A 20,938-nucleotide genomic window follows, 5' to 3' on the forward strand; every position below is an offset into this window, starting at 1 on the left:
GAAACTAAATTAGTGTTGGAGGCCAGGGAGGGGTTCCATCTTCATGTTGCAAACTTTGAAGAGTTTCCACCTGATATAGTGCAGATGGGATCATAATGAAGGAATATACCCAAACCAACTTGCAATTTCACTTCCCGAGAAAGTCACAAGAATCGAGTTGGGGGTTAGGACAACCTGTAGGGGTTTCCACCTGGTTCACTTTCACAACTATTGATGGCGTAAGAGTGTCACTAGGAGGCCCAGAAATATAGTCACACTGAAGTCAAAGCAGGCCCTGCATTCGGGCTTTTCTTTGATGGAACAGGCAATGGCATACAAAAGACTGGCCACTCTTCCTAGAGTGGAGGTTGGGTCAATTCATAAAATGTTTATATGGAAAATTAGAAGGTTTTCCTGCTGGGGACTACCCATGGTTCCAGCTCCCTTCCTACTTCTCTTGACCACTCTATATGAATTTATATTAACCAGAGAGGAGGGATCTAAGAACATTGGGATAGATGATGAAGGGAGTGAAAGAAAACCCACCCACCCACCCTATTTTGTGGAAAACACCAGCCTAGATAGACTGCTCTTTGTTCAGGAATGAACAAAGAAACTTAAGGTTTCTGAAAAGATTCTACAACATAAATGGAGAACATAGTATTCAAAAGACAGAGGAAGAAAAATACTTATTTTAAAAGTATGTTTTCTACAGAAAAAATAAATATTTTTGATAACAATGTGCTTTGTGTAAGGAAGTATATAACACAAAGTGAGAAGTAAAAGCAAATTAAAATATTATTGAATGAGACTGCAGGCAAAAAGTCAAAGGGAGATTGCTGAAGAAGGATGAAATGTGAGGAATCTAAAAATGCATTATATGTAGTAAAGAAAAATATTAAAACTGGGAGAATGGGATGAGTGATGGAAAAGGTAAACTTGAGAAATTATCCTGAAATGCAATGGAAAAAGATAACAGAGCAATGAGATAATGGCAGGTTGGACAGAGGATGGAGCTCTAACATGCAGACAATTGTTCCTAAGGAATTAAAGGTTAGATTAAAAGCAACCAAATTGATTAAGCATACCATAAGGAAACAATAAAAACAAAAGCAACTTTCTGGATTATAGAAAGACGTAGACCGGCAGATAGAATACTTATTCTGTACCAGAGAAAATAAAAAAAGAGATCAATAATTAGATCTACCCTGACAAATTTTCAAGGATAAAGCAAGGAAATTACCAAGCATCAGGAAAGAAAAAGTAATTTAACCCTCAAAGGAGAAGTTGACATCGGAATTCTCAGCAATACTAAATGCCAGAAGACAATGAAGCAATATCTGTAACTTTTAGGGGAAAATGTTTGTGACTTAGAAAATCTAGACCCACCGGGCGCGGTGGCTCAAGCCTGTAATCCCAGCACTTTGGGAGGCCGAGGCGGGTGGATCACGAGGTCAGGAGATCAAGACCATCCTGGCTAACATGGTGAAACCCCGTCTCTACTAAAAATACAAAAAACTAGCCGGGCGTGGTGGCAGGCGCCTGTAGTCCCAGCTACTCGGAGGCTGAGGCGGGAGAATGGCGTGAACCTGGGAGGCGGAGCTTGCAGTGAGCTGAGATCACGCCACTGCACTCCAGCCTGGGCGACACAGCGAGACTCCGTCTGAAATAAAAGAGGACACAAACAAATGGAAGAACATACCATGCTCATGGATAGGAAGAATCAATATCGTGAAAATGGCCATACTGCCCAAGGTTATTTATAGATTCAATGCCATCCCCATCAAGCTACCAATGAGTTTCTTCACAGAATTGGAAAAAACTGCTTTAAAGTTCATATGGAACCAAAAAAGAGCCCGCATTGCCAAGACAATCCTAAGTCAAAAGAACAAAGCTGGAGGCGTCACGCTACTTGACTTCAAACTATACTACAAGGCTACAGTAACCAAAACAGCATGGTACTGGTACCAAAACAGAGATATAGACCAATGGAACAGAACAGAGTCCTCAGAAATAATACCACACATCTACAGCCATCTGATCTTTGACAAACCTGAGAGAAACAAGAAATGGGGAAAGGATTCCCTATTTAATAAATGGTGCTGGGAAAATTGGCTAGCCATAAGTAGAAAGCTGAAACTGGATCCTTTCCTTACTCCTTATACGAAGATTAATTCAAGATGGATTAGAGACTTAAATGTTAGACCTAATACCATAAAAACCCTAGAAGAAAATCTAGGTAGTACCATTCAGGACATAGGCATGGGCAAGGACTTCATGTCTAAAACACCAAAAGCAACGGCAGCAAAAGCCAAAATTGACAAATGGGATCTCATTAAACTAAAGAGCTTCTGCACAGCAAAAGAAACTACCATCAGAGTGAACAGGCAACCTACAGAATGGGAGAAAATTTTTGCAATCTACTCATCTGACAAAGGGCTAATTTCCAGAATCTACAAAGAACTCAAACAAATATACAAGAAAAAAACAAACAACCCCATCCAAAAGTGGGGAAAGGATATGAACAGACATTTCTCAAAAGAAGACATTCATACAGCCAACAGACACATGAAAAAATGCTCATCATCACTGGCCATCAGAGAAATGCAAATCAAAACCACAATGAGATACCATCTCACACCAGTTAGAATGGCAATCATTAAAAAATCAGGAAACAATAGGTGTTGGAGAGGATGTGGAGAAATAGGAACACTTTTACACTGTTGGTGGGATTGTAAACTAGTTCAACCATTATGGAAAACAGTATGGCGATTCCTCAAGGATCTAGAACTAGATGTACCATATGACCCAGCCATCCCACTACTGGGTATATACCCAAAGGATTATAAATTATGCTACTACAAAGACACATGCACACGTATGTTTATTGCGGCACTATTCACAATAGCAAAGACTTGGAATCAACCCAAATGTCCATCAGTGACAGACTGGATTAAGAAAATGTGGCACATATACACCATGGAATACTATGCAGCCATAAAAAAGGATGAGTTTGCGTCCTTTGTAGGGACATGGATGCAGCTGGAAACCATCATTCTTAGCAAACTATCACAAGAACAGAAAACCAAACACCGCATGTTCTCACTCATAGGTGGGAACTGAACAATGAGCTCACTTGGACTCGGGAAGGGGAACATCACACACTGGGGCCTATCATGGGGAGGGGGGAGGGGGGAGGGATTGCATTGGGGAGTTATACCTGATATAAATGATGAATTGATGGGTGCTGACGAGTTGATGGGTGCAGCACACCAACATGGCACAAGTATACATATGTAACAAACCTGCACGTTATGCACATGTACCCTAGAACTTAAAGTATAATAAAAAAATTAAAAAAAAAAAAGAAAAAGAAAATCTAGACTCAGCCAGGGTGTTATCATTAGTGAAAGCAGCAGTAAGATCTGTTATATAATTTATCACAAATATGCTATCCACATGCTTTTCCTGAAAAAGTTGCTTAATTGCTAGCCAATTAAGAGATAAAGCAAATTAAACAGTTCAACCATGGGGAGGTCATGAAATAAAAGGATTAGTGGTGAGTAGTGGAAAGAAACATATATAATACGTCATGAAATAGAAATAAAATTCAAAACATGACATTAACATTTTGAATATTTATTGAAAGATAAAAGAATAACAATCATAAAAGCCCCAAATGCAAGATAGGGATAAAAAAAAATATATAAGTTATTTAGAAGAATATGCAATGTAACAGAGCTATATGGTCACAACTATGTCAAGGAAAGACATCAACAACAGTGGGGTTCTAGATAATAGAAATGCCATATACTTTTTCCTGCTACTATTTCCATATTTTTGTAATACGTTTGTATTTTTATAGTGTGTAAAGTAAACTTTATCAAAATAAAAAAATCTATGTATACAGCAGAGTTATAATTACAGACACATTTGTGGTATTGACTGCTTTGTTCTTGTTCTCCAAATTAAAAATAAACTAAGCATTTAGCTTAAGACATTAGAAAATACACAATAAAACAGACATCAGAGAACAGAAAGAAAAACAAATTTCAAAGCACAATTTTATGTATCAGTAAACAATAGTTTTGAAAAAGCACATGCTGAGTTGATCATTTAAAACAGAATTAAACCTAGACAAAAAATACAGAAAATAATATATTTAAATCATAAACTCAGAGGAAGTAAAATGTATAGCTATGCTAACTATGAAGTGAATAGTATTAACTAGCAAAACTGATTTAAGTACAGTGCTGGAATTTGCCAGTAACTATGGAAATATTAGAGAAAACTGCCAAAGAGCTACTCCAAATGTTAGTGATTGTCTCTAAGTGGGTAGCATTATGGGCTATTTTACTCCCTCTTGGCATGTTTTTGTTTTAAATTTTTACTTTTTACTCTTTTCCCCACTACAAGCTACTTTAATTCTTTGAACAATTTTTCCATGCGGGTAAACTGTTACCATATTTTCCTATTAAGAAATATTTTCAATAGATTTTTTTTCTACAATAAATTTTACTGAAAACATTTGGTTCATTAATTTTTGTCTACATGAATGCTGTCCATCATGGCTTTTGACAATCTGAGTTTTCTTAATGATCACATTTCTACCAAAATCAATTTTCCTGAGTCAAATTTTTTATATCTAGATTTTGCCAATATTTGACTCTTCTATTGATTTTTTAAAAATCAATTTTACCACGTGCATTTTCCCTTCTGTTGCTTTTGTTTGGGTTTTTAAAAAATCACATTTATATTTTTGCTTGTCTCAAAAATTTTTAATAAGCAGGTATGAATTTTGAAGTTAGATATAATAAAAACCAACTGAAAAAGCAAATCCCTCTGTCTCCCATGACAAAGTAGGCAGGTTTGTTTCTTTTGAAATAGCTGCCTTTCTAAAATTTAAGTGAAGTGAAATGTTGACATGCCCTGAAAGGACTGCCAAGGTTCAGGGAGTCTGTTAATGGGCCTTGAGAGGCTCTGTGACTCTGGACTAATGACCTAGGGACCACTAAGAGTAAACTGAATTTCTAGATTACCGGCTACCTTCACAGCTCTCTGATGCCTCCAGGATGGGAGAGTAGACACACCAAATGCCAGACACATAAATGCTAAATAATAATTCTTTGAGGTTCAATGGAATATCTATCACTTAAAGTAGCAAACTATTTACAAAGTGTCACAAATTTTGCACATTTGCATTGTAAGATTTTACTAGTAACATGAGTACGTGAACTGTTCTTTATCTCACTCATGGAATAAGTAAATGAAGATTGTGCTTTTTTATTTAGGCCACTCTTGATATACTACACTGAGAACTACATTGCTCACTCCTCTTCCTAAAGAAATAAAGGTGAATTACAGCAAGGTTCTCTCCTGCATGTTAGAAACACTGCAGAGTATAATACTTGCATTTGCCACACAGAAATGCAGGGAGAGAGGAGCCGGTTGGAAAAGTATTTTTCCCATCTAAAATTTTAAAAAATTTTGATAGAAAATTTTTTTGGAAAGGAAAACTCATTGTGTGTATATCTTGCTTACCTTGTTGAATGTATTCTTACATTTTTTATTTAAAACATTTCTTTTTTTAGAGACGGGATTCTCTATGTTGCCTAGGCTGGTTTCAAACTCCTGGGCTCAAATGATCCACTCGCTTTGGCCTCCCAAAGTGCTGGGATTATAGGCGTGAGCCACTGAGCCCGGCCTATTTTTTATTAAAAAACTTTTTTTTAAGAGATGGGAGTTTCACTCTGTTGCCAGGCTGGAGTGCAGTGGTGTGATTATAGCTCACTGTAGCCTGACATTCCTGGATTCAAGTGATCCTCCCACCTCAGCCTCCCACATAGCTGGAATTACAGGCGTGTGCCACCACACCCAGCTGTTGTTTTTTGTTTTTGTTTTTGTTTTTGTAGAGACGAGGTTTCACTATGTTGCCCAGGCTGGTATCAAATTCCTGGGCTCAAGTGATCCGCCCGCCTCGGTCTCCCAAAGTGCTGGAATTACAGGCGTGAGCCACCACGCCCGACCAATTTTTAAATTTCTTAAATAGAATTCCTATAATATACAAATGTAATACACAAATCACCTACCCCACTTTTAAAATTCTACATTTTTTAAAAGACAAGTAGGAGGGTGACTTTATTCACCAAGTGATCAAAAGCAGGCTGCAGTGCACAGAGATTTAGATTGGGAAACTCTTTGTATTCTATCAAGCTCTCTTCTTTACTGGCTACCTTAAGGCATTTTTGCTGGGAAGAAAAACCTTAATAACATCAAGGGCAGTTTACCTTAACCCTCCTTCCATCCCATTGTACCCCACCCTACCAGCCAGAAGCAGAAGTCTTATGAAAAAGTTCTGAGGAAAATATCCTGTCCTGGTTTACTCCATTCCAACGAATTCTTCAAATACATCCTTGACCCGGGACATAGGCAGAGTTCAAATCTAGTCTATATGTTTTGTCAGGCTACCAGTCTCCTTTCTTGGGAAGACTCCTGACTGTGCCTTTTCTGTTTAAAGTTGGTAGAGGCGACGGGTGTTCTCCCGCAAGATGTCCAAGGTGTGCGAGAGCGACACATCTTTGATTCTGGCAATCTCTCGCACCGTATGCAGGGCCAGGCCTGGGTGGGCATACTGGCAATGGCTTTTGGAAACCCAGCGAGGGAGGAAGAAGGGAGCATCGGTTTCTACAATAATTCTCTCTAGCGGGATCTTTTTCACAGTTTCTCGGGCTTGGTCAGCAGAAGAGTAAGTCAGAATTGCCGTGAAGCCCACATACAGGTTGGGAAAGTGGTTCAACAGGGGCTCGATGACTGGGTAACTGCCAGTGAAGCAATGCCGGTGTATCTTGTGGTCAGAGGGCACATATTTTTTCAAGATGCGCAGTAGGTCTTCATCGGCTTCTCGGCAGTGGATCATCACGGGCTTCTTTAGAGAGACAGCCAGCCGCAGCTGTCTCTCAAACACCTTCTGCTGCTCTGGGACACGCGTGGTGCACTTACTGGAGTAATCCAAGCCCATTTCTCCAAATGCCACAGCCTTGGGGTGTCGTAAGGCTTTTAAAATATTTCTTTCTTGATAGTTGTTATAATAATGGGCAAAATGAGGGCGACAGCCAAAGGCCCCCCAAACCAGATCATCTTTCAACTGATCCTCCCACCGGTCATCACTTAGGTTTTGAGGATTGCAGAAGCAAGAAATGCAGCCCTGAAATTCCTTGGGGAAGGTGTTGCTATAAACTTTTCTGAATTTGGCAAAGGTGCCTTTGAAAGGCAGCCTGGAATACAGCAAGTCCAAATGACAGTGGGTATCAATGAAACCCTGTTGCTTTGGCTGCCAGAGGGTCCTTGGCGGAAAGCTAGATGCATGTCCTTCATGAGGTTGTAATGTCTTCTGTTGATATGCTCTTTCCTCCTTCACCTCTGTTTCCACATTTCTGGAGTAGTAAAATAAGGAAGAATTCTTGGATCTGCCTTCCTCTGTCATCTTCAGATCTCTGGACCTGTTCTGGGGGCTCACTGGAAAATTGGTGGAATCATCACTCAGGAAACTCTGGTGGCTGCTCCTCTCACCCTGGAATATGTTGTTCTTGCTTCTGCTGCTGCTGCTGCTGCTGCTGCAGCTGCTCTTCCCAACCTGTAATGTGTTATTGCTGCTGCCCAAGGAGGGATAGAAAGAAGACTTGGATTTGCTGAACCAAGAGCTGGTGTAGTCATGCCAAGGACTATAATGAGGTGGAAAAGTGGTATAGTCAGTGGCGTAGTATGGCGGCTCTGACACTACAGGGAGACACAGTGAGAATGGCTTCTCTTCAGAGAATATGACTGTGGTTCCACCTACATCAGACCAGTCACTCCCTGAAGAGGGGCGCTCAGTCACCATCTTTTCTTTGTGATTCTGGATTACTGAATGGGAGTTACAGTCATCCGGAAAATTTAAAGGTGGAGAGCTTTTATCACAAACGACTCTACTTTGGTTGCTAAGTCGCTTTTGGATTATTACATGCGGGTTATAGTCATCCAGAAAATTTAAAGGCGTAGAGCATTTTTCACAAATGACTCTACTTTGTTTATTAGGTCGCCCCTCAATGAATTTCTTAGGAGGATTAACAGTCACCCCCTTGTCACAGGAGCTGTTCATCTCTGGGGCTGACTCTCTCTCTTTTTGAGGAGCAAAGATAGTGCCATTCTTGGCTGCTCTTTCTCCATAGTAGGGAGGCTGTCCTAGGCTTGATTGTGAGCTAGTGACAGCCTCTTCTTCTCCTTTTGGCATGTCATCTTCCAGGATCTCCCAGATAACCCTCAGAGGCAATGGAACATCACTATCTTGAGGTGTGCCCTTCCTGTTCTGGAACTTGTTTGGTTCCTCAGTTTCATTTTGACCCTCACTTCCAGCTGCAAATTGAGGGTTCATGAAATTATAGGAGCTCTGTTTGGAATTAATTTTAAGGCTGTAGATGCCCTCCTCCAGAGAAGCCATTTCTTTTAGAAAGGGGCTGGCAGACTGCTTTGGGGATCACAAGGACGAAAGGAACCCCAAATGCTCCAAATTAGGCAGTCTTTGGAGCCGGCCCTAATCACGCCAGTGGCTGAGGAATGGGAGGGGAACGAGGAGAAAGAATTTCTGTGGCAGGATGAACCTTAGGAAAAACACGGTGTGCAGGCCACAAAGTACTCCTTTGGGGCTTTCAGGCCTTTGGGGCCTGTGTCCCCTTCCACACCACGTTACTGAGCTCCCCGGGGCACCTGTGTTTGCTGCAAACCGCGTTACTGAGCTCCGCGGGGCGCCTGTGTTTGCTGGGGGATCCTACCTAAGTGCCGCTCAGATGGTACTTTTCCGCGTGCTGACGGGCCCGAGCCGGAGGGCCCTGAGGCCACTCCGGCGCCTCAGGAACGTTTCCTCCTTTTTTCAACTGTCTATCACAGTTCTCCGTGTTCTAGAGATGCCAAAGTCCTTCCACAATTATTTCAAAGTGCTTTGGAGAAGTCCTAAGAATCCAGGCCCGGTATGGCGTCCGAACCCACACCGTCCTCCTAAGACTGCCCCAAACGGTCTGAGTTTGCGCTGTGCAACTTCCCGGATGTTTAAAAAAAAAAAAAAAAAAAGTGCTTCCGGGGAGTCAAAGTGCTTCCGGGGAGTCAAAGTGCTTCTAGGGGGGTCAAAGTGTTTCCGATCGGCCGGGCGCCGTGGCTCACGCCTGTATTCCCAGCACTTTGGGACACCAAGGCGGCTGGATCATGAGGTCAGGAGATGGAGACCATCCTGGCTAACATGGTGAAACCCCGTCTCTACTAAAAATACAAAAAATTAGCCGGGCATGGTGGCGGGTGCCTGTAGTCCCAGCTACTCGGGAGGCTGAGGCAGGAGAATGGCATGAACCCGGGAGGCGGAGCTTGCAGTGAGCTGAGATAGCGCCACTGCACTCCAGCCTGGGCGACAGGGCCAGACTCCGTCTCAAAAACAAACAAAGTGCTTCCGATCAAAACTCTTACTTTTGGTTTGGAATAAAAGGCCTGTTGGAGATGTCAGAGTTCATGAAATGACAACAAGACACTTTAGGGATCACACACAGGGTGCCCCTGGGTGGGCTACTGGCCTAGAGGCCCTGATCCCCAACGGCCAGCTGGAGGACAGGGCAGAACACAGTGTAGAAGGAGAGTTGGGAAGCCTGCCCAGCCCCCATCACCTCGCCCACCAGCCTGGGTCAGGCCACCAGCCCGCTCCATCTAAGAGCAACACTCACCCGCGCCCCCCCACCCCGGCCCCCGTCCAGCCCCTCCTTTACCACGCCTCTTTTCACTGCCCAGCCACGTGTCTACCCGAGCTGCCGCCATTATGTGCTTTTTGTTCCTCCCCTCCACCTTCAGTTTTTTCAAAAAACGTAGTTGTGGTTTATAGAGCGTAGTTTAAAAGCGTAGTTTTAAAAAACATAGTTATGACTGTGGTATATAACAATTTTCAGTCTTGTGGTTTTTTTCCACCCCCCCTCCCCGAGACGGAGTCTCAGTCTGTCGCCCAGGCTGGAGTGCAGTAGCGTGATCTCAGCTCACTGAAACCTTCACCTCCTGGGTTCAAGCGATTCTCCTGCCTCAGTCTCCCAAGTAGCTGGGACTGCAGGCTCGTGCCACCATGCCAGGCTAAATTTTGTATGTATGTATGTATGTATGTATGTATGTATGTATGTATGTATGTATTTAGTAGAGACGGGGTTTCACCATGTTGGGCAGGCTGGTCTCAAACTGATCTACCCGCCTCGGCCTCCCGAAGTGCTGGGATTACAGGTGTGAGCCACTGCACCCAGCCCAGTCCTGTGTTTTATTCACTTAACATTACTGTATAGCCTCAGTATTTTTCTTTTTTTCTTCTTTTTTTTTTTTTTTTTTTTGAGACGGAGTTTCGCTCTGTCGCCCAGGCTGGAGTGCAGTGGCCGGATCTCAGCTCACTGCAAGCTCCGCCTCCCGGGTTCCCGCCATTCTCCTGCCTCAGCCTCCGGAGTAGCTGGGACTACAGGCGCCTGCCACCTCACCCGGCTAGTTTTTTGTATTTTTAGTAGAGACGGGGTTTCACCGTGTTAGCCAGGATGGTCTCGATCTCCTGACCTCGTGATTCGCCCGTCTCGGCCTCCCAAAGTGCTGGGATTACAGGCTTGAGCCACCGCGCCCCGCCGCCTCAGTATTTTTCTTATTGCCTCATGTTTTTCAAAAACATCTTGCTGGTGCCTTTATAATACTCCATGGAGAACGTAGATGTGCCGTAATTCACCAAGCCCTTCCCTTTTTGTTAACTCTTCAGATCCCCTTATTCTACCTTTTTTTTTTTTTTTTTTGGTGATAAAAAGCTGCAAAGAACATCTTTGCACATATAAGTTTTTTCTGTATTTTGGGTTGTTTCTTTGGACTACGTGCCGGTAAATGGAGTTCCTGAGAGGAGGTAGGAATTTTAAATTGGTTCCTCATAGCATTACATTGCCGCAGAAGAATTGTACTAACTTAAAATCTCATCCGTGATGAATGGTTCATTTAATAGGAGAAACAAACACATAAACCCGATGCCTTGTTGTTATTTTAATTTGCACTTAATCTGACAGTTTCTTAGAGTGAGCTTCTTTTTATTTGTTGACCTTCTCATGAATTTTGTTTATGCTCTTTTCCCATTTCTCTTTTAGGGTCTTTAAAAAATTAATTTAAAAATGTTTATAAAATTGGGCCGGGCGCGGTGGCTCAAGCCTGTAATCCCAGCACTTTGGGAGGCCGAGATGGGTGGCTCACGAGGTCAGGAGATCGAGACCATCCTGGCTAACACAGTGAAACCCCATCTCTACTAAAAATGCAAAAAAATTAGCCGGGCGTGGCGGCGAGCGCTTGTAGTCCCAGCTACTAGGGAGGCTGAGGCAGGAGAATGGCGTGAACCCGGGAGGTGGAGCTTGCAGTGAGCCGAGATTGCGCCACTGCACTCCAGCCTGGGCGACTGAGCGAGACTCCGTCTCCAAAAAAAAAAAAAAAAAAGTTTATAAAATTAAAGTTTAGCTATATTTTCTAAAATTTTTTATTAGCATGATTTTGTTTATATTTTAGTATATCGAAGTTATAACTTATTTATGTAGTTAAATTTTAATTTTTAAAAATGTTTTCTTTCTCTTTTTCTCCCAAGCCTGCAATGTCATTCCTCCTTCTGAGGCTTGACACATACTTATTTTTTTGGAAGGTGAAAGGTATTGATTTATTATATTTAAGCCAATACTTCATCTTATATTTGGGTTGGATTTTACAGGGGGCTATATACACTGATGCTTTTCCAAGTTGGTACTTTTTTTGATTATTGATATATGACTCCTCTTTCATTATGTGTTAAATTCCTGTTAATAGAGTTTATTTCCAGGCCATCTATTCTTTTACACCTACTATGTCTCTTGTTACTCTGGTATTGCACTACTTTAATAATTAAACTAGTATATTAAGGTATAAAGTCTGGGAGAGATATATCTCCTTCATTACACTCAAATTTTATAACTATCTTTAATAGGCTGAACTGTTTATTTTATCAGGTAGACTTAAAAAAGTAATTCTAGGCCAGACCCAGTGGCTCACACCTATAATCCCAGCACTTTGGAAGGCCGAGGCGGGCGGATCACCTGAGGTCAGGAGTTTGAGACCAGCCTGGCCAACATGGTGAAACCGTCTCTTCTAAAAATAAAAAAGTTAGCTGAGTGTGGACGTGTGCACCTGTAGTCTCAGCTACTTGGGAGGCTGAGGCAGGAGAATCACTTGAACCCCGGGGGCACAGGTTGCAGTGAGTCCAGGTCGCACCACTGCACTCCAGCCTGGGTGATAGAGTGAGACTTCATCTCATAAATAATAATAATAATTCTAAGTCCCTCCAAAATGACATTGAAATACCCACTTGAAAAGTTGTTTCAGTCTCTGCTTATCCAGAATATACTTCACCTATCCTTTTAGTCAAACTCTTGTATTCATATATCTTCTAGTAAATCTATTTAGAGTTTTATCTGGGTCAGAGTTTTTATTAAAACTATTTTTAAGTATTTTGTAATTTTTTATTATGAACATACCTTCCCCCCACTGTATGGTCTAGCTGGTTATTGCTGACACATAAGAATATTTTAAATTCAGATATGGTTGTACTGAAATCTTTGTTAGTTTTTCAGCCTTTGTCTACATTGTTATTTTATCTACCCATAATGATAATTTTTGTCTCTTTCTTGCTAATATTTTTACTTCATATCTTTCTACATTGTCAGTGCTTTTAAAAACAATATTAAATAATGATGCTAGTAGGGACATTATTGTTCTGTTCCTGATTTTGGTAGGCACATATTTTAATTAAGTATTATGTTAGATATTTAGGCTGTTGTTTTAAAGCAGATCCTTTTGTAATCTTGTTAAGGAACTACCCCTTGCATTTAAAAATGTATGTGGTAGGAAATGGTGTGAGATCATTATATATTTGCTCATATTTCCTAATTGGGCACATGTTGGCATCTGTGAGTAAATGCTGTTTTTTTGTGTGTATAGGTGGCTTGTAATTGTTACAGACTATTGAATTCTGTTTGCTTGTATTTTACTTAGGATCTTTCTTCTATAAATCATAAGTATTGAAAGTGCTCTGTAGCAATAGTTCTCAACTCTCGCTTGCAGTTTGTAATCACTTGGGGAGCTTTAAAACTTACTGATGCCTAGGCCCACCCGGAGAGAATCTGATTTCTGTGTGTGTGTGTGTGTGTGTGTGTGTGTGTGTGTAGGGGATGGTGGATGTCTGTGGTCGGGGTGGGGGTGCTGGTGGTGGGGACAGTGTGGCCAATGCATCAGGATTTTTAAAAGCTCTATAGGTGATTCTAATGTGTAGCGGGGTGAGAACTATTGTTTTACAGTTACTTTTTTTTCATGGTACATCTATTAGGCATAGGAATTCACCTTTGTAGCTTTCCATCTTTTTTTGGTATCCTGGGGAGTTATATAATTTGGTGATTTTCTTTTCCTTGAAAGTTTGAACAAATTCATTAGTAAATCATCCTGGTTGGAGGCTTTATTGGGGCAATTCTTTGGTTACTTTTTTTCACTTCTTACTTGGTTATTAGCTTATTCATTGTATTTTTGATAAGTCACGGTTCTTACAGAACATCACTTATTTAATTGTAATTTTAAAATTCATTTTCATATGTTTGCATGATTATTATAAAATAATTTATCTTATAGTTTATATCTTATAATTGCATCTCTGTCGTGCACAGTCTCATTTCTCATTTTATTTATATTTTTCTTGCTGAGCTTTCTAAAATCCTATTTTATTTATTTAAAAAGTCCTTGTGTTTATTTATTGTAGTTGTTTTTCTTCTTTCAAATTTATATATCCATACTATCTTTTTTGCTTCCTGTTTTTCTTATGACAAATTTTTGCTTTTTCAAAACCTTTTGTTTGTTGTTTTGAGGCAGTCTCATTTTTTTGCCCGGGCTGGAGTACAGTGGCACGATCATGGCTCACTGTAACCTCTGCCTCCTGGGTTCAAGTAATTCTCCTGCCTCAGCCTCCTGAGTAGCTGGGATTACAGGCATGCACCACCAGGCCCAGCTAATTTTTTTGTATTTTTACTAGAGACGGGGTTTCACCATATTGGACAGGCTGGTCTTGAACTCCTGACCTCAGGTGATCCACCCGCCTCGGCCTTTCAAAAAGTGCTGGGATTACAGGCGTGAGCCACCGCGCCCAGCCTTAAAAGCTTTTGTTTGAATCATTGCTCACTGGTTCTAAACTCTGGCTATGTTTCAGAATTATCTAGGGAGAGTAGGAAAGAAAAAGTTATTTTGTACTTGCCTATTTCAAGGTTCATGGTTGAGACCTCTATAACAAAAGACAGATTAGCAAGAGAAAAGCACACAAATTTATTTAATGAAAGGTTGAGGAGACATGGAGCCTTCAGAGATGATCCAAAGAAACAGGAGAAAACTGAATTTTTGTGGACAGTCATGTAGAACTATGATTGGAGGACAAAAGGATATGATCTAATGGTAATAAATTGGGGGGAACTTACGATAGCAAGACTTATTTGTTCAGATTTTTTTTCTTCATCCCTATGTGACAAATTCCATTCCTCTGGGTATAGGGCAGGACACCTGTCACATGCGAGTCTATAGGGAAGGGGGAAGAGAGAAGGTCAGATAATGACTTTTCTAGGTTTTATTTATTTTTTATTTTTTTATTTTTATTTTTTATTGTTATACTTTAAGTTGTAGGATACATGTGCATAACGTGCAGGTTTGTTACATATGTATACTTGTGCCATGTTGGTGTGCTGCACCCATCAACTCGTCAGCACCCATCAATTATGACCTGCCTCCAGGGAGAATGATGGGAGAAGGTCAGAGAGACCTTCCTGCTTCTACCTTTTTCTCAAATGCTAAGGTGCCATGTGCCTCAGCGTATTTGCTGAGGTAGCATGTCCTGAACCCCATCAGTAGCTTTTAAAAAATAGTAATAGTCCCCTCCCCAAGGTTCTGATTTAATTTATTTAGGCAAGGTCTGAGTGTTTTGTTTGTTTGTTTGTTTTTCACGGAATGTCACTCTGTCGTCGCTCAGGCTGGAGTGCAGTGGCGCAATCTCGGCTCACTGCAACCTCTGCCTCCCAGGCTCAAGTGATTCTCCTGCCTCAGCCTCTTGAGTAGCTGGGATTACAGGTGTCCACCACCGTGCCCAGCTATTTTTTGTATTTTTAGTAGAGATTGGGTTTCGCCATGTTGGTCAGGCTGGTCTCAAACTCCTGACCTCAGATTATTCACTCACCTCGGCCTCCCAAAGTATTGGGATTACAGACATGAGCCATTGTGCCCTGCCGGGTCTGGTCTTTTAAAACTTTTTTAAAGTTCCTAATGCATAGCCAAGGCTGAGAAACAGTTAGCGATTTATCCTGTCTCTCAGACTCTGAATTCTTTTATGTAATAATTTTAATCCATTAATTTACCCCAGATTGCAAATTTGCCTAGATCCTATAGGTTTGTATGGTCTTATATTTTATTATATACTTTTATAGAAATTTTATTATATACATTTATATAAATTTTATTTTTATACTTTTTATATTTTTAAATTTATTTTTGGTACAATTATGAGGAGTGACAATTTTTGTTTATAGGTACATTATACACTTCTAGTTGTATTCCTTTGTGATCAGTGAGTATAACTTGTGTAATTTTACTGTTTTTAAAATTTATTAAAATTTTTGTGAATTAGCATATGTTTCAGATATATTTCTGTAAATATGTATATTGTCATGTATAAAGGAGCCATCCTCTATATGCAACACAAAATTTATTATCATTTATTTCCTTGATTATGGGACTTCATAATCATAAGAGAAACCATTGATTTAATAATAGCTTTTTCAGGAAGAATAAGCAACATTGTATTAAATGTACACACATTTTTATTGTCTACTAACATATAGAACATGCATTTATCCTTACCATTATATCCCTTTTATAGTATTTCACAATTTAAGTCTGAGCCTGTTTCATAAAATCGAGCTTAAACATATTAAACTTGGACATGTGATGTTGACCTCTTTATAAAATGTTGAGGTTATTGAACATTGCCAAAGTTTTGTCTTTCTTTCCTGATAGCTTCTCTAGAAATTCAGCTGTAAGTTTTTGACACTTAGATGTTTGGTTCCTGAAGCGATAGTCTTTCTGACTCATGTATTGGCCACATCAGCCTCCCCATTTTTAAAAATTATATGATTTATTCTAAGAGATTAGGCTTTTGCTTTTGCCTTACAGTTGCATGGTCTAGCCTGCAATGGACAACCTTCTCCATGCAATTATTTTTTGTGTCATACTGCATCAGGCAACAATTATTTTCAAACATTTTAAGTGAAAATTAGGAATCTAGTGTTAAAATCCAGCTGTTTGGGATATGCAATGCAAAGCAAATAACTCACCTGACATGAAGATAGGATAGATCCTTCTCTACAAAGCTAAATTTGCACCATACATCAAGTTGGAACTACTTGCCCATCAAAATGCTTTCTTGATTGCTTTGAGATGCTTTTTGCTTTAATTGTAAGAAGATCCTGAATTCAGAAATATTAACATTTAAAATTTTTCCTTTGTAATGAGGAAATCATATACCTGTTATTTAAAGCTAATTGATTTCAGATTTCAGGGTTTTTTTCTTTTTCTTTTTTTCTTTTCTGTCACCCAAACTGGAATGCAATGGCGTGATCATGGCCCACTGCAGCCTTGAATTCCTGGGCTCAAGCAATTCTCCTGCTTCAGCTTCCTGAGCAGCTTGGACTATGAGGCATGCACCACCATACCTGACTAGTTAAATAAAGAAAAATTGTTGAAGAGACGGGGACCCATGTGTCGCCCAGGCTGGTCTAGAACTCTTGGCCTAAAGTGATTCAATCCTCCTGATGTAGCCTCCTAAAGTGTTGGGATTACAGGCATGATCCACTGTGCCCAGCCTAAGGTTTTATATCCTCTAGGCTAAGATTAAACTTCCAAATGCCTTGAGGATCATGCAGGTAACCTCATATAATATCATAGGGTCTGCAGAGGCCTGTGGAGGACTAAAGATCACATGCCCCCACCAAATGATATATATATGTTCTGTTTTCAAGAAAATTGCAGCCAATTACATCCTCTAGGACCTTATTTTTCTTTTTTATTTCTTTTCTTTTTTTTTCTTTTTTCTTTTTTTGAGATGGCATCTCACTCTGTCACCCAGGCTGGAGTGCAGTGGCACAATCTTGGCTCACTGCAACCTCCACCTCGCCGGTTCAAGTGATTCTCCTGCCTCAGCCTCTTGAGTAGCTGGGATTACAAGCATGTGCCACCACACCTGGCTAATTTTTGTATTTTTAGTAGAGACGGGATTTCTCCATGTTGGTCAGGCTGATCTCCATACCCCTGACCTCAAGTGAGCCACCTGACTCGGCCTCCCAAAAAGTGCTGGGATTACAGGCGAGAGCCACCGTGCCCAATTTAGGACCTTATTTATCTAGTTTCTGCTTGACATCATAAGTGATGATAACACCTTACATCATAATTATGTTCCTATAAATTTTCATTTTTAACAGTTTTTATTTTAGGTTCTGTTTTCTGGATTCTCTGATACATCAAGTTCCATTGCAATTAGATCATTTATTTTTGCAAGATCACTTTTTAATCTCTTTGGTGTCTCTCCTCTTACATTCTACTTTGCCACATTTTACAATTTCCTCTTCCTCTTCCTTTTTTATCTTTCCATCTCTACCTCATTCTAACTTGCTCTGTATCTTTCATGCTGGAGTTTGACAGCCCTGTATTCTCATGGGACCAGAATATGAAATATCACTCTGTCCCTCATCTAGACATATTGAAGCCCAACCTAAGAAAATGTCTTTCCTTTTCTCTTTATTTCAATTTAGCATCCTTCTCTTTTAATGCATCATTTGATTGATAAATATTTAATGATTACATACATGACAGTTGACCTATGCCAGTTGTCAATTGACCTGTGCCAGTGCAGTCATTCATAAACTTATACTGGTAGCATTCAGTATATAGAGGTGGGTGAGAGCTAAGAATATTCTCTCTACACTTTCCTACTTGATTACAAAGAAAAAGAAATCTCAGATTAAATATTACCTACACTGAAAGTTTGATAAAGCCCCAGCTCTTTCTCCTTTTAGGTGTTCTAACATCTTTTTTTCCTTAAAAAATTTTTTTTAAAAAAAATTATTTTTGAGACACAGAGTCTCATTCTGTCACACAGGCTGGAGTGCAGTGGCGAGGTGGTAACTCACTGCAGCCTCAATCTCCTGGGCTCAAGCGATCCTCCCACCTCAGCCTCCCTAGTAGCTGAGACTACAAGTACATGTAACCATGCCTGGCTAATTTGTAAATTTTTTTGTAAAAACAGGGTCTCATTATGTTGCTCAGGCTGGTCTTGAACTCCTGGGCTCAAGTGATCCTCCTGCCACAGGCCTGGGCCGCTGTACCCAACTCCCTCCCTCTATTTTTTAAAAGTTGAAATATAATTCACATAACAAAAACTCACCATTTTAAAGTGTCCAACATGACTCAGTGTCTAATATCTTTTTTTAACTGAGGTAAAATTCACGTAACGTAAAATTAACCATTAACCATTTTAAAGTGTGCAATTCAGTGACATTTAGCATATCCACAAGGCTGTGCAACTATCACATCTATCTAGTTCCAAGACTTTTTTTTCACCCCAGAAGGAAACTCTATACTTGTCCAACAGCATCTTATCTGAAATGTTCACTCAATACAAATGTGACAGCATTCTAGCAATGGGGTTTAGCTAACCTAATTGGAGTCAGGCCAGACAAATTCCTTAAGAAAGCAGCTGAACATAGGACTATTTGGGAATGAAGCCAAAGGTGCCATTTTGAAGGGAGTGGATCTCTGGGCTCACCAGACTCTTAGAACCTGTTCCTGTAAGGACAGTGCCTGGTTAGTATTTGTAACTGGTATGTGCATTTTGAATATAATCGTTTCACTAAAATTTATTTCTAACATCACTTATGGCAATTGACAAAGCTTCTTGTGTTGATCAGAGAATAAGCTACTGAGGCATTTTGTTAGCTACTTCTGAAGTGTGGGCTTATGATAAAAATTTGCTAAGCACTCCTGGAGTATATATTCTTAATTAGGTTAACTGACCACCACCCCTAGAGGGTAGATTGCATCTAACAGACTCACTTATATATATCATATTGTCCACATTAAATAACCCTGGAGTTACATCATATGCACAGTTAACTTTTGCAACTTCAATTATAAAAATTGATCAAAAGTGAGAGACGAAGAGAATATTTAAATGGAGCTCTCACAGAGCTTGAGCCACAGGTCAAGCTTGAAATGGTAGCCTGAATCTACTTTTCCCACAGTTGTCCTCAGTTACCTTGTCGTGCTCAGTGTGTGAGAAGGATGCCATATTAAGAATGTTTCCAATGGTTAAAGATATATATTATTCATACAACATGGCACCTAAGCATAAAGAAATGATTTTAACTGGTCTTCAACTGAAGAAGCAGGCAGTCATCTGCTTCAATATGGGAGAAAAATGGGCTGTGTTTTACTTTACTGAGAGGCACAGTTTTCTAAAGTAGTTAAGGAATTTTCAAAGATATTTTTGACTATCTCTGAATTTTACCATAACTGCTTTAGAATCCACCTGTCCTTCCCTTCCTTATTCCCTACCGCCCCCATACAAGATGAGTCTGAGTCTAGCATTGGGCTAGGCTCCTTGAGGTTCCCGAAGTGTAAGGTGGCGTCTCCAGGGCATTGGATGAATTTCAGATATGCCTGCTTGGATTGTCTGAAGGCAAGCAATCGTCTGGACTAACAGTCAGGATAATTTTATGCCAGAACCAAGGCAGCTTTGTGTTACTGTTAATGGGAAAAAGAATGACAAAACTTATTCATCTTGTGAGAAAGAATATTTTGTCTCTATAACACATACATTTAGAATCCCACTGTGAAATCCCAAAGGCAGACTCTAGTTCAGTTTATGGTAGAGCTGAACGATGGATGTATTACTTGAATATCATTTCCTTGTTCTAACCAGATGGTGATAAAAGTATAAAATAATCTTTATGTATTGTATCTTAGATTGTATATCCATTCGCATAGCTGATGTGTAGAATGTCTTCTTGGAAAAATTCTCTCTACTTTTTTCTTTATATTAACGAAAAGTATACACGCAGCTGCTATGTTGATTTTAAGTTTGCTGAATTTTCTTTTCATTTCTTAGTTTCTAATTATGATTCCAACAGGTATTATCTTTTGATGCCTATTTGGAAGAGGAAGTACCTGATAAAAGCCAAACCAACTACAGAATAAGATACTACAAAATCTACTTCTACCCTGAAGATGACACAATACAAGTAAATGAACCAGAGGTGAAAAATAGTGGATTGCTTCAAGGTATCTATTTAAAGCGGAGCTATGGTTCCTTCACTTCTGACTCCTGCCTTTATAACTGCCTGCCTTTAGCTTTTCAGAAGACTGCGTGCTACTGTTTCGGCTGTCTAACCTGCTGGCCATGGTGAATATAAACATGCCATTAGCATGTAGTTATTGATGGTGACTTACCAGCTTTCTACCCTCTGCACCTCAACATTGGCTGGGTCTCTCACTCCTCTGTGGCATATTTGTATCCTTTCAGGTGCTGCTCTGGTATGAGTAAACTCTCCTGTGCCTTCAACTTTTCCCTCAAACCCTTTTTCCTCAAACCCTTTGGTCACTTTGCCGTGAGCAGATCACTTCCTTCACAACACCATTAGGGGAGAGGAGAAAGCTGTTCTCTACTGCAGCTTCCAGATTGGCATTCTCTTCTTTCTTGAATTTACTGTCATTTGTTTCAACCACCCCCTCCTCATCCTCATACCTGTTAACTACAGACTTCGATGGTACCTCACCAGAGAGTCATTGTTCCTTC

The 20,938-nt window shown here is 40.2% G+C and overlaps 1 protein-coding gene across 2 annotated transcripts in view; it reads left to right on the top strand.

Annotated features, from left to right (window-relative positions):
• The window catches only part of EFHC2 (EF-hand domain containing 2), a 209,584-nt gene that overhangs the window by 59,073 nt on the left and 129,573 nt on the right, over positions 1-20,938 (top strand). For both annotated transcript variants that reach the window (XR_002729725.1, XM_023202816.1), the window contains exon 3: positions 20,274-20,424. Coding sequence is in view for 1 of the 2 variants with exons in the window: in XM_023202816.1 (XP_023058584.1) it covers positions 20,274-20,424 (151 nt within the window). In the remaining variant the exon portion in view is untranslated. The remainder of the gene's footprint in view (positions 1-20,273; positions 20,425-20,938) is intronic.

This window comes from Piliocolobus tephrosceles, chromosome 12, assembly GCF_002776525.5.
Source record: "Piliocolobus tephrosceles isolate RC106 chromosome 12, ASM277652v3, whole genome shotgun sequence".
In the NCBI taxonomy this organism is placed as follows: domain Eukaryota; kingdom Metazoa; phylum Chordata; class Mammalia; order Primates; family Cercopithecidae; genus Piliocolobus; species Piliocolobus tephrosceles.